At 37.1% G+C, this 14,378-nt stretch overlaps 1 protein-coding gene across 2 annotated transcripts; it reads left to right on the top strand.

Annotated features, from left to right (window-relative positions):
- Window positions 1-2,302: 2,302 nt before the first annotated feature.
- LOC129276231 (tripartite motif-containing protein 2-like) lies at window positions 2,303-12,977 on the top strand. Of its 2 annotated transcripts, none has more exons than XM_064109519.1 (2): window positions 2,303-2,470; window positions 10,337-12,977. In XM_064109519.1, exon 2 carries the CDS (start codon window positions 10,350-10,352, stop codon window positions 12,174-12,176), a length of 1,827 nt encoding a protein of 608 aa, XP_063965589.1. In that variant the 5' UTR covers window positions 2,303-2,470; window positions 10,337-10,349; the 3' UTR covers window positions 12,177-12,977. The 2 variants fall into 2 exon arrangements, with proteins under 2 accessions (XP_063965589.1, XP_063965590.1); XM_064109520.1 differs by lacking the exon at window positions 2,303-2,470 and adding an exon at window positions 8,733-8,859 and having other exon boundaries at window positions 10,340-12,831.
- Window positions 12,978-14,378: the final 1,401 nt, after the last annotated feature.

Genomic DNA, 14,378 nt, shown 5'->3' with positions numbered 1-14,378 from the left:
CAATGGAAAAGTTGGCCATCGTTGAAAAAAGAAAGAAATAACCAATAAGATAAGGGAATGAGGAAATGTAAACACTTATTAATGAGGTGTTCATGAAGCAGCGTGTGGGTGAATGTGAGAGAGGTGATGAGTTATGTGTGCAGGGGGGGGGGTTGTGGGTGGAATGATTATTATTACCCTAGCTAAAGCCGGGGTAATAATAGCAATGCCCGCTGGGAGAACAGTTTTTAGAACTGAAGTGGCTTCCCTGGGTAAATATACCTATAGGTGTTTTTTTGCCTGCACAAAAGTTACCCTTTTCACCACCTTCATTCTTCGCCCAGCAACTTGGCGCAACTGAGATCGTACGACCTTCTGGATATCGTCTTGTTATCAGTGTATGCAAAGATCCATATGAAATGGTACCAAAATAATGTGGGAAAAAAACTATATTAGAAAATGTTAATTAATCAAGGATTAAATGCTCATAGTTCAGACAAGACAACTTCAAACTGATGAAACATTTCTTCTGACTCACTATGTACATCGGCATATGATAGCTTAACCGTAAAGGGAGCTGTAATGATGTCAGATATTTGAACCGACAAAGTATTGTGTGTTATCCGACAGTTACCAAAGTAAAAGTCAGACGCATGAACTTCTAAGCCAATCAATTTCAAGGAAATCTGTCAGATGACAACATTAATGTTGATGAAACGCTCTTCAGAAGTGACATCTATTTTACAATATCAAAGCAGAATGAAGGTATATCCATGAAAAAAACACAAGTGCGATTATCATAGTGCCAAGCTGCCAATATGCTATTAAACGCAATTCGAAACATAATCAACTATATAAGCATCCACGTCACACCAATTAATCCATTACAAACCAACCAATGATCTGTCATTGGTAATAACCAATTATCGCTTATGTTGCTCAGGGCCCATAACACAAAGGTTATCGTTAAATGAAATGGCCTATCAAGATCATCGTTGCATGCGCATTTTGCTCAGTAGACTGACTGGGAACCAATCAGAATCAATCTTTGAAATTAACGACTAATTGTTAACCTTTGTGTTACAGGTCTCTAGAGTTAGTTTTTGCGTGTGTGACTGTAACATTATTCATGTTAAAATATGTATTGATTAAAATGGATATAGAGAGAATCTAGAGTTGGATCGTCTAGAGAATAAAACTTTCAAGAGCAACACATGCATGTTATGATAATCTTACACAAAAATATTTTTGTTAAACCTTCCTTTTTACATGGAAGCTAGCTCTGCCATTATTGCACTTATTATTGATTATTGCACTTATTAAACTATACGATCTGCTGCTAAATACATGTATGGTCATCCTTAGCTTCAGTTAGAACAAACAAAAATCTTGCAAAGTTGAGCATGTTTACACATTGCATATACATCATATACATATATATATATGTATATACATAGATGTATATATATATATATATATATATATATATATATATATATATATAGATATATATATATTTTTTTGGCGGGGGGAGAGGGGGTAAGACTCATGAAGAATTTCGGAGAAATTCGAAATCCAATCGTGAACCCCTCTTTAAAACTAGCATAATCTTTCTTTTTACATGTTTTATCATGGGGTATTAATGGTTCAAATCTAGTACCTTTGTACTGCATGCCTGATAAAATAGTGCCATCGCATTTTGATATCTTGTCAGCCATATTTCACTGACAGAATCACTCTTAGCCAATTAGATAGAAGTATTTTGGTAGCTTATAACAACTTTCAGTAACAGTCATTGACAAATGAGTTCATGAAATGCTTTCTTGATGCAGAAATGATGTAAAGTAATTCGAAATTTTTGTTCATACAGAATGATTTCCAATGTTTATGTTCGTCATACGTAGATAGTTTATATAAATACGAATCTGATATTTCACTTTTAAGCCTATATGAGAAAACTGAATTGATTTTTTTTATCCCATCCAGCTTTTCATTGTGACCTCTGCCATTTTCGTGAAGCAAGTGTATCAAATGACAAATAAAACTATAAGAATAATCTATCGTGTTATTTTTTTGTAGGGGGGATGGGCAAAGTTGAGAACATTACACTGAATACAATACCGAGGGGGGGGGTTATGGGGACATGTTATTTTCCCCCAACCCATTTTGGTAGGAGGGGGAGCTTGTTCTTTCTCACCGCCTCGCCTGGATTTACGCCCATGTGTACAATACATTGCCTTTATTTGCATTAAAAATGTACAATGTACACAATGCCAAAGGTTATGTCGTTGGAAATTCACAGTTATTGACAAACAGCCTGATTACTCGAATTTGTGAATACATGTAACTTGTAAGTACACGATTTAGTATTCAAACCTATTGTGAATTATTTAGGCCAAGACGAGCTACATCGTGAGAGTACATCGTTTTCCAGCATTTTGATCAAACAGAGATTTTTATCGTATGAACGGATATATGTGGTTCGAGGAAAGTAAGTAAAACCATTCATGTATTTTCGAAAGATATAGTTCTCTATCCGTTTTCACATATTTCCACAAAAATAACATATAAGCCCGTGTTAAATATGTATATTTCAGGATACATTCCAGGTCAGTTTTAAAGTTACTCTGTGACTAAATTTTAAGAGATTTTATATACAACATTATTGCATGGGGATGCAGGCCTACTTTGCTAAATTCTTTTGAAGGTACGTGTAAGAACAAGGGAAATCCTTATCAGTTTGTAAATTGTATGAGGAAACATGATTGAACTAAATCAACGTCGTTTGTCAACCCGGAAGTAGTAGAGAAATTGTCAAAAGTATTTTAAAACATACATCATACATAGGGAAACATTAAAGGGATGGTCCAGGCTGGAGATATTCATATCTCAATAAATAGAATAAAATTCCCAGAGTAATTGCTGTAAATTTGATTAAAATTGGATAATTTCATATCAGGGAGGGAATCTTAGGAAAATACCCTTCCTGGTATGACTATCACAACAACTCCATCAACAATATAAAACAGACAAGAACGGAAATAGAGGCAATAATTCATAAAATTACCTTGACACTTCTTTTATTACGCGAAAACGCCCCCATGCGCTGACAAGAATCGCACATGTACATGACATACCTCCCCCTTAGAAGAAGAAAGTTATAGCAATTTAACTTTCTTTCATTTAAAGGAGCATGTTGAAATAACATAACATTATAACACTCAGAAGAACGAGGAATATAAAAACAAACAAAAAAATCATTCAAGTGTATAGTCAAGACGTAGCATCATAAAACCTTTACAAGAAGAGATGCAGAAAACTTCAGTCAATAACAAGCTTTTTTTTACCTTAGGAATTCCAATATCACATGAAAAAAAAACATATGCCAATACAACAAGGTGACTTAACAAGACTTTTTGTCTTTTATATACATATATACTGTATATAAAACCTTTCCATAGCAACATGAGCTATTTAATCATAAAAAATGAAATTAAGCCCTTAAATGCAAGAACTTTGATCCAGCTTCAAGTTTACAAATGCAGAACCTGAAAAGAGAGAAAAAATAAAATAAATGAAGAGAGTAAGAGTTAGAATATATAGATTTGTTAGAACAGAATAAATTGTTCCATGTAACTGATAAAACGATTTTGTCATTAAAAGTAAGATAGTTGTTAATAAATTGTTATTGACATTCATTTCGAAACATTGCTTGACCACCTGGATTTTTGAGTAAAAAGAAAATCACATTTTCTTTTTAAATTATTATTGTTGTTATTTACTTATTTTTTTAATGTGAATACCAGTTAACAAACGGTTTGCAGCTTTCAGTTTTGTTTGTTTTGTTGTTGTTGTTTGTTGTTTCTAATGAGGTTATTCGGCAATTGACTGTTAGATTTGCCTAAACTCTAGAAAGTGCATCCGCAATAACATTGTCATTTCCCTTGATATGAGTCACGTTCAGCCCATAAGGCTGAAGAAACAGACTCCAACGGAACAGTCTCTGGTTCTTGTTCCTAAACCTTTCGAGGAAGGTTAGTGAATTGTGATCCGTGAAAACGGTCACATCAGGACAGTAACTCAAATACACGTCAAAGTGTTGAACTTCCAGCACCAGACCTAGGCACTCCTTCTCTACCGTAGAGTATATTTGCTGGTGTACATGAAGCTTCTTCGAAAAGTAGCTCACGGGTTTCATGAAACCCTCTTCATCCAACTGAAGGAGAACTGCACCAACTCCTACCTCACTTGCACCAGTGGCCAGTAGGAACGGATGCTCAAAGTTAGGAGCCTGCAACACAGGCTTTGAGATCAGAACAGCTTTCAATTTCTGAAAGGCAATCTCACATGGTTAGGTCCAATCAAACTTGGTCCCCTTCTTGAGAAGATCTGTAAGAGGAACAAAAATGTCACTGAAATTCGGAAAAAACTTGCGGTAAAACCCATACATGCCCAGAAACCTCATCACCTCCCTCTTTGTGGAAGGGGCAGGGAAATCCACAATAGCTTGGACCTTTGCCTCTCGTGGGGCAACGCGTCCATGTCCTACTACATGACCCAAGTAAGTTACTGTCGCCTGCGCAAACTCACACTTTGACAAATTCACAACAAGTCCTGCCTTGGTCAATCTGACAAACACATCTCTCAAGCAAGTTAGATGATCTGACCAGGTATCACTAACTACTAGAATATCATCAAGATATACTACAACATTGTCAAGTCCGGCAATTACACAATTCATGAGCCGTTGAAATGTCGCTGGAGCATTCCTCATGCCAAATGGCATAACCCGACACTGGAATAACCCCTGTGGGGTCACAAATGCAGAGATTTGTTTTGCCCTCTCTGTTAATGGCACCTGCCAATAACCTTTCATCAGATCCAGCTTTGTGATATACCTTGCATTGCCAATCTGATCAATGCAATCCTCAATACGAGGTAGCGGAAATGAGTCAGGTTTTGTTACAGCTTTGACTTTCCTGTAGTCATTGCAAAAACGCTGACTCCCATCTGGTTTTGGAACAAGAACTACAGGTGAACTCCAGCAGCTCTGACTAGGCTCAATGACACCGCATGCCAGCATATACTCAAGTTCCTTCCGCACCTGGCTCTTCTTTCTTGGATGCAAACAGTAGGGATGTTGTTTAATAGGCAGATGATCGCCTTCATCAACATCATGAATAGCCTCTCCAGTATATCCCAACTTATCTCCACATACTTCAGGGTAATCAAGAAGTATTTGCACAACATCTTGCTGTTCAAAATCTGATAGATGACCCAATATCTTTGAGGGATCAGCCATCACATGTGAGTTATTCACCTTTCCAGACATCCCTTCACCAATCTCCGCTTCCACTGGGACTTCAAGTTCTCCAGGAATATGTTCTGCTGCCTTTTCACAAACAACAGCAACTGTCGCCACCTCGTCACGATCATAATACTTCTTCAGCATATTAATGTGGCAAACCCTCTTTGTTTTTCTCCTGTCTGGAGTACTCACAAGATAGGTTTCCTTACCCAAGTTCTTCTCTACCACATATGGACCACTGAACTTGGCTCTAAGGGGTTCACCCTGGATGGGCAGTAACACAAGGACTTTGCTACCAGGCTCGAATGAGCGAGGTTCTGCCTTTCTTATCTGCCCGGGCCTTCATCGCACCTTGAGACAACCTCGAATGTTCCACCGCGAGTTCACACGCCCTCAAGAGTCGTTCACGAAATTGTGACACATAATCTAGCACATTCCCACTCTCCACCTCAAACTCTGACAACATATGCTCCTTCACTACCTTGAGAGGACCTCTTGGCTCATGGCCAAACACAAGCTCAAATGGGGTGAATCCCGTAGATTCATTTGGAGTATCACGAGATTTTTAAAGATTTGCACTATTCCGATGAAATACGGTCCGGGCAAGTCTTCATGAATATTCATTAGGTGGGCTGATGATGTCATATCCCCACTTGTTCTTTTCTATTTTATTATATGAAATTAGGTTTATTCAAATTTTTCTACCAAGAATTAAAACGATTGGATTGACAACTGATTAAGTGGATTAGCTATTTATTGCTGCAACTTATTTTATCATAATAGAGACACATCATTAACACATGTATGAAAAATTGAAACATCTATGATTTCATGTAATAACATAGGAAAAAGGAAAATGGGGATGTGACATCATCAGCCAACCTAATGAATATTCATGACCATGTGCATATAACTGTTTTCACAAATATTGATAAACTTTAAAATTCAATAACTTCGTAATTTGTAATCCGATTTTGACAAAATTTTCAGCATTTTGCTTTATGAATTTTACTCTATTTATTTAGATATAAATATTTTCAGCCCGTACCATCCTTTTAAGCGCACATGATTTTGATGATTCGTGACAAAATGACCAAGAGGCGGATCGTGGATTTTCCAAAGGGGGGGGGGAACATTTTCCCGAGAAAAATTTGACAAGCAAGGGGAAAAATAGGTTTTCACCCTAAGGTAATTTCGTCCACGGAAATTTTGACGAGTAAAAAAAAAAAAAACGTCCTCGCTTTCAAAAGGGTGCACAATTTTGTTAGAACGGCATATTACATTACAAATTTTGATTATGCCTCTCAAGGGGGGGGGGCACGGTCCCCCTGGATCCGCCAATGAGATGATGATAACAAAAGCTGGATCTATAAAGCACTTTTTTCTGCTATTATTACCCTGGCTTAAGCTGTGCTGTCGAATAGGCACTGAAGCATTTAAGGAATTTCTTTCACCGGCGGGTACCCATTCATGGATACACTTCGTAATTCCGAGGGTTCGTTAATCCGAGCATTTGTGGCGTTATTCCGAAGGTTCGATAATCCGAAAACAAAATAAGGTTCGATGTTCCGAAGGTTCGTTAATCCGAAAACGAAATAAGGTTCGTTGTTCCAAAGGTTCGTTAATCCGAAAACGAAATAAGGTTCGTTGTTCCAAAGGTTCGTTAGTCCGAAAACGAAATAAGGTTCGTTAATCATTTCGTTTTCGGACTAACGAACCTTCGGAATTACGAACCTCATTTCGTTTTCGGATTAACGAACCTTTGGAATAACGAACCTTCGGAAATACGAACCTTCGGAATAACGAACCTTCGGAATAACGGAGCTTCGGAATTACGAATGTATGCGCCCATTCATCTCCCCTGGGTCTAGTGCAGCATAATTTGGGTAAATATCTTGCTGAATGAAATACGCCATGGCTAAGAATCGAACCCACGTCCCTCCATTAAGAGACGAGAGACATAACCACTAGACCACGACGAATTGGATTTTTTTTCATACCCCTGCCCCCCCCCCCCCCCCGAAACCTAAGCTATGGGCTTCCTATAATACCCTGTATCAAAGTACATTCTCTAGTAATAAACGTGCGATAAAATATCATATTCTATGTTTAACAAACATATAGATAATGTGGGTAAATAATAAGCTATAATTTATCTCTGAGATGACCCTGTTTTATTACTTTTATAATATTACTTTGATAAGAGTCAAAGTACATTATAAACTCAATGATTTGCATTTTTTGTCATTGTCTTTTATTTTGCAGTGGTCTTATAAAGTTTCCATCATGGCTGACACATTAAAAAATGTCATCTCTCAGAGTAATTTTGGTCACTTGATAAAGAGTTGCAGCGGCACTCGAAAGCTCGTGAACTTGTAAGCTATTGAACACTTTTTGCGAGAGTGATCACGAATTTCCTAGAAAGCTAGTGAACACTTTTTGCGAGAGTGATCACGAATTTCCTTGTTGACCATAGTAGATTGCGAGACAAATGAATACCCTCTAGCGATTATTTCAGTCCGCAATAATGAACCTATTTAGTATTAATAGGAGGAATGTTGCGCATTAAAACCAGGAGGTTATACAAACTATAATGGGCGGTATTCTGATAAGCCATGATTTAGTTAATTCTGGGTTAACTTTGACCACCCAAAATAGTAAAGGGGACGCAATATCAAATGTCCCCCTACTATTTTGGGTTTTTTTAAGATGGAAAGAAATACATCATTCAAAATCAAAATAATACATGTATTTTCGATGAGATTACCTTACTTTTTGGGGGATTCCCTTATTTTATTTTTTTTTACCTTACAATTGGGGTGATGTCTTTTTTTTTTGCTTGTCTAATTTATTTTTGGTCGAAACTACATTACATTTGGGGTGATAACATTTTTTTTCTTGTGAAATTTCCAGCCCCTGGTCCCCCCTACCTTTGGGGAGAGATTTCCGCCCTTTAATTAAACGATACATTACAATTTATTGTCACGAATATGGAATTAAAAGTCCAGCATTCCATAGAAGTGTGGTTTAAAATTCTAGTTTAGACTAGGGTTAAACCTAGGTTTAATTATCACGGAATACAATATACCTCGGGTGGTTGGTGGGGAGTTATGGGGATATGTCGTATTTTACCAACCTTTTTTTTTTTGGGGGGGGGATTTGTTCATTCTCCCCGTATATTTTCGTACGATCTGAATCTTAAGACTAGGCCTACTGTCCACCAATTTTCGACAAAAACCTCTTAGCTGTCCACTGTGAGTTGACTTGCATTTTCAATAGATTTACTATGTTGCAGAATCCGTTGCAAATGCGAAAACTCCGTACTATCATTTTATAACATTAGAAGTCCAATGTCAAAGAGAAATGTCGTTGGGAATTCCCACTCACTAAAAATAGTCTGATCACTCGAATTTGTAAACAACTTGTACACGATTTCAGTGCATTCATTATGAATAATGATAGACCAAGAATAGCTGCATTGTTCAGTGAGACTACACCATATTGCAATATTGCTTCGATGAATTTCATATCTATATATCGTATTAACGGATATATAACGTAGATCGAGGTATGTAAGTAGAACAATTCATGTATTTTTCAAAGTTATCTTTCTCTGTTTTCCTTTTTTCCCACAAAATAACATAAGGCCTGTGTGCATAATGTCTATTTCAGGATACATTTCAGATCAGTTTTAAAGTTACACTCTTTGACTAAAAATGTGAAGATTTTGATTATTTAATATCATTCTAAAGGGATTTAACATGTTTATTTTGCTAAATTCCGTTCAAGATACATAATAATGATAGTAATAATTGGCATTTATATAACACTTTATCAATCTACGACTGCTCAAAGCGCTTCACAATTATTATTACCCGGTCACTGGATTCATAGCAATTCAAGCAGCCTGTTAGGCGCACACTTGCCAAACCAACCACAATGACGGTTGTTTCCTACCGCTACCCAATTAGCACCTGGGTGAGAGTGGCAAAGTGTGGATTGACGCCTTGCCAAAGGATGATAGACCATGGTTGGATTCGAACACACGACCCTCTGATAACAAGGCAAGAGTCAGAACCGCTACACCACGGCGCTTCCATACATCTAAGAACGAAGGATAGGAAAATTATTATATCAGTCTGTATGAGGAAACATGATCGAACTTAGATCAACATCGTTTAGGGAAATCAGATGTGAACCCGAAAGTGGTAGAGAAAATATATGCGTCAAAAGTATTTTAAAATGCACATCATACATAGGGTAACATTATGAGAACATGATTCTTTATGATTGGTGACAAGATAAGTTTGGATACTGAGACAGTTTTTCCTGAATAGGGGCCTACCCACCCCCCCCCCCCACCGAAACCCAAACAATATAAGCTTCATAAACATCCTGTATCATCGTACATGTGAGCGCGCGATTAAATTAGTATCATACTTCATGCTTTACAAATAATTCAATTGAATGGTTTTTATTTTCCACTTTCAATTTTTCATATTAACAATTATTATAGAGTAGTAAACATATAATCACATTTGAAGTAAATACAAAAAATAACATATTACAATATCAAAATGAAAACTAGATTGAAAGCTGGGAGGGCCAACTGAAAAGCAGAGCTTGTAATAGTGTATATGCCCCCCTGAAATTACGTGTATGTATAACATCTGATTTGTTGTTTTATACAAACAAATATATTTACAGTTATGGAATATGAACATTGTAATACAAATCATTGGCGCGAAATAATGAATATATATATATATACATAAATATATAATAAACATGTATATATATATATATATATAAACATAGTGTATACAATGAAGTGAAAGTTTCCTTATAAGCACAGTAATTTATAACTTATTAATGATATAATCTAGTAATCATTCAGAAGACCTATAGCGAATGTGAATATATAATTACATAATCTGAATTTGTTTACCAGATGAATTTTCTATTTTTATATTCGATGCAAGTAAAAGTACAGACATTCTCATTGTTTTTTTAAATAAATATTTTCCTTTATTGTCTTTCATTTTGCAGTAGAGTTTCCATCATGGCTGACACATTAAAAAATGTCATCTCCCAGAGTACAGAGTGTCCTGTATGTCTTTCTACCTTCACTGATCCCAAGATCCTGTCTTGTTCTCACACCTTCTGCAAGACCTGTCTGGACAACCTCTTGGAGTGCCATGGTAATTACCAGATCCGATGCCCTGTATGCAGAGCTGTAACCCAGGTCCCAAACCAAGATGTCAGCAAACTACAGGTAAATCTTGCTTTGAGGAATCTAATAGAGGACATGAAGTGTCATCCTCAGATTTGCACGAGTTGTAAATCCGATGACACGCCCAGTGCTGCTGTCTACTGCCAAGACTGTGGCAAGTATCTCTGCACCACTTGCCTTAACACCCACTCTCAATGGGGAGATTTCATCGATCATGAAGTCATAGCCATGAGTGAGATATCATCAGGGAAGGTGACGATACGTAGATACCGGAAATGCAGGAAACACCCAAAAGAAGACGAGGAGTGCTTCTGTTCCAACTGCAGGAGATTCACATGCTTCAAGTGTGTTGTCATGGAACATAAAGACGAAGCTAAGCACCAGGTCACGGAGGCAGCTGCTTATGAGAACAGACACAGGGAGAGCATCGAAGACATAAAATCAAAGGTGGATGAGAAGGAAACATGCTTCAAGAAGTACTTAAATTTCATCGATGAACAGAGGAAACTTGTTGCCAATGCTAAGAAAGGGTGTATAGATGATATCAACAAGGCTTACGATGATGCAGTCCGGCAGCTGACAGAGAGAAGAGACATCCTGCTTGGAGAAGTCAAGGGAAAGACTGAAGGAGTAGTGAAAGAACTGGAAGAGATGAAGACATCGGCTCAGAAGTACATCAACCAGTTGACGACCGTTGCTGACATGGTAATCAACAGAACAAAGATACCGTTCGATATGGATACTTTGGCCGCACACGACTCTCTGTGTGAGGAGATACAAGATGCCTTTGATCAAGAGGATCCTGACTACGAGAAACCCAGGAAATCAAGCAAGAAAGGGAAAAGTGTCGGTTTTGAGAGACACGTTCGAAAGGACGACCTAATTATCGGTAAGATTGTTAACGTAGATGCAAAGGACGTCGCTTTGGCGACTAAGAATAGCATGAATACCATGATTAGTACTCCAGACGGTAGGATGGCAATAGGGGGTCGTAATGGTGGCATCAACATCTTCTCATCTGACGGCGAATTCCAACAGACAGTTCTCAAGGATGTTAATATTCTTGCGGTAGGGTACCTCTCTGACGGTCGATGTATTGTGATCGATTATGCAAACGATATCACACTGTACACGCCAGAATACGTAAAATTGAATGTAATGTTCGAGTCTTTGGGTAAAGATGAAGGCGGGTTTCCTAATCTCACTGTTGGTGGTGATGAACTTATCTATGTAAGCTACAGAAAAGCCCAAAAGATCCTTGTATTTTCAGCAGCAGGTGGGCAAGCAGTCAGGGAGATACCATGCACTGGATATACGCCTGACCAAATCACTAGTTACGATGACACTCTTCTCGTTAAAACAGGGAATACTTTACGATTGATAGACAAAGAAGGTGCTGTACAACATACATTAATCAAAAATGAAAGTTCAATTCATGCTGCTGTATCTCAAGATAACCTCATCCTGGTAGCCACGGTGAAGCATGAAGAAGGGTTAGTGAGTATTGACGAGTATACAAATGAGCTTACACCCATTCAAAACCTTGTAAATGATTACAAGATTGAAAAGAATGATAGAGATTGGTATTGTCTCCAGCAATACCGATCAGGCGAGATCGCTTTCTGCACACCTGATAGACTCTATATATTCCACTGATAATAATAGATCAACTTTGGTGACTTTACAGTGTTATGGTATCACTACATATCGAGGAAGGGGGGTAATAACTGAATTGTCCCCCTTTTTAATGTTATTCTTGAAACTGACTTATACAGATCATTTAATTATACCTAAAAAAGAACTTGGTTTTGTTCAGTTATATATAAATTTATTTCATATTAATCGAATTTCAGCATTACGAGTCAACTAGAATTGATGGGTTTGGATTCAGTGTGCTTGAATTGGCTTCTGTATTGCTTAGCTAGCAGATGAGTGACGTGTCTAAATTTAATTCCTGGGTGGTGTTTCGGAAAGATTTGATTTAATTGATTAGATATCACCAATGTGGTAAGAACATGAAATCAAAACACATTTTTTTCTTTTATCATGTTTCTACAATGATTATTTGAAAATGCAATGCAATGTGGTACAACAGTCTAGGCAAGGTAGATCAGAAAAGTTTAGAATATTGTAATTGAAAGGACACAATCAACCACTACCAAAGACACAATCATGTTGAGAACATGCATTTATCTTGAAACATTTAATTGTCTTCGTTGAAGTGAGGTCTTAAAAATTTTGTATTACACCCCCGGACTACTCCATAGAAAAAAAAATCTTCTATTCAAATGTTGGTCATTGTACATGTAACGTATATAAAAAAAAAATAGCATGGACATAACACCAGAAATAGTTTAATTTCGTTGTACTTACTGACTCAAGATAAATGTTTAGATATTTTGATTGTCGAATTCCCTCCCTGAAAGTAATAGATTAATTAAAAACAATCACACTTTGAAATAGTCAACATATAAAAGTCTTCACTCTTTAACTTAAAAGTATCTTTGCGAGTGAGATAATGCATTAAGTTCTAAGTTCTTTTCCAATGAACAGTATATTCCGAATTTTCGACGCAACCTCGCGTCTTACAGTGTTGGAACTTAATGCATTATCTTGCAAAGATGTACTATGTCTCTTTTGTCTGTCTATATATAGCCTATATATATATATATATATATATATATATATATATATATATATATATATATTGTGTGAAAGAAATGGATGAAGAGAACAATGGTAGGCGTAGCTTAAATCAAGGTTCCCCAGAGCTATCTACCCTTTTTGGAAAAATTGGTGATGCCGAAAAAATGTCTCTGCCGGGAATCGAACCCGGGCCCCCAGCTTTGAACGCCGGTGCCTTAACCACTAGACCACAGAGACGGGTTAGTGGCTAGGGCGACCCCGATCCAATTGACCGTCAGATAGACAGATTTTCGACACCATACCAATTATAATTTCCTTTGTCGGGTGAAGGTGGGTTTTGAACAATGACAAGCCGCCATGCCTCAGCTGGATCAAAGCTATTGCTTTGATACAGTACACGTATGGGAGAAAGTATACAAATGTGTGAAGTTATACATGTACTACAGCTTTGGCAACTCTTTTATACACAATATTTAAATATAAAAGAGTTGCCAAAGCTGTAGTACATGTATAACTTCACACATTTATATATATATATATATATATATGTGTGTGTGTGTAAAGTTATACTTGTACAACAGCTTTGGCAACTCTTTTTATCTAAATATTGTACCATTGTTCTCTTCATCCATTTCTTTACAATATATATATATATATATATATATATATATATATATATATACTTCGGGAATTCTATCCTTGTATAGAGTGCTCGATGTCCTTCACAGGAAGAGCTTTGAATAATAAACACAAGTTCACAAGGTTGACTGGAGGTTCATCAAATTTAATTGCAACTCTGAGTTTCACGCAACCTACGTGAGGTGCGATCTTCAGGCAACTGATAACACTTTTCAATACCATTGAACAATGCATGACGCGATCGCGCGAAGCGCGTTACACCAAACACGCACATACTGGCCGCAGGAAACTAGGTAACCAGTGCGCGCTGAGGTTTTTATAATTTGAATGTTTTTCAAATGTTTTTCAAATAATCGATACTCCGCGATTAATCGATAATTAGATGAGATGCCATAGAATTGATAATAATGAAAGTGAAAATGAAAATTATGCCTATAAAGGCTGCATCACTAGTATTGGTGATGTCACTGCATTATACGATGTGCGTGCATGGTGATTACGGAAGATTGTCTTTGAAATTGCATAACTTGAACTTGTTCTGGTGGCGGCATTTCGAAACGAGTTCTGGGCGTT

This window comes from Lytechinus pictus, chromosome 14 (genome assembly GCF_037042905.1).
Source record: "Lytechinus pictus isolate F3 Inbred chromosome 14, Lp3.0, whole genome shotgun sequence".
Taxonomy (NCBI): Eukaryota; Metazoa; Echinodermata; class Echinoidea; order Temnopleuroida; family Toxopneustidae; genus Lytechinus; species Lytechinus pictus.
This window is presented reverse-complemented; position numbering and strand designations above follow the sequence as displayed.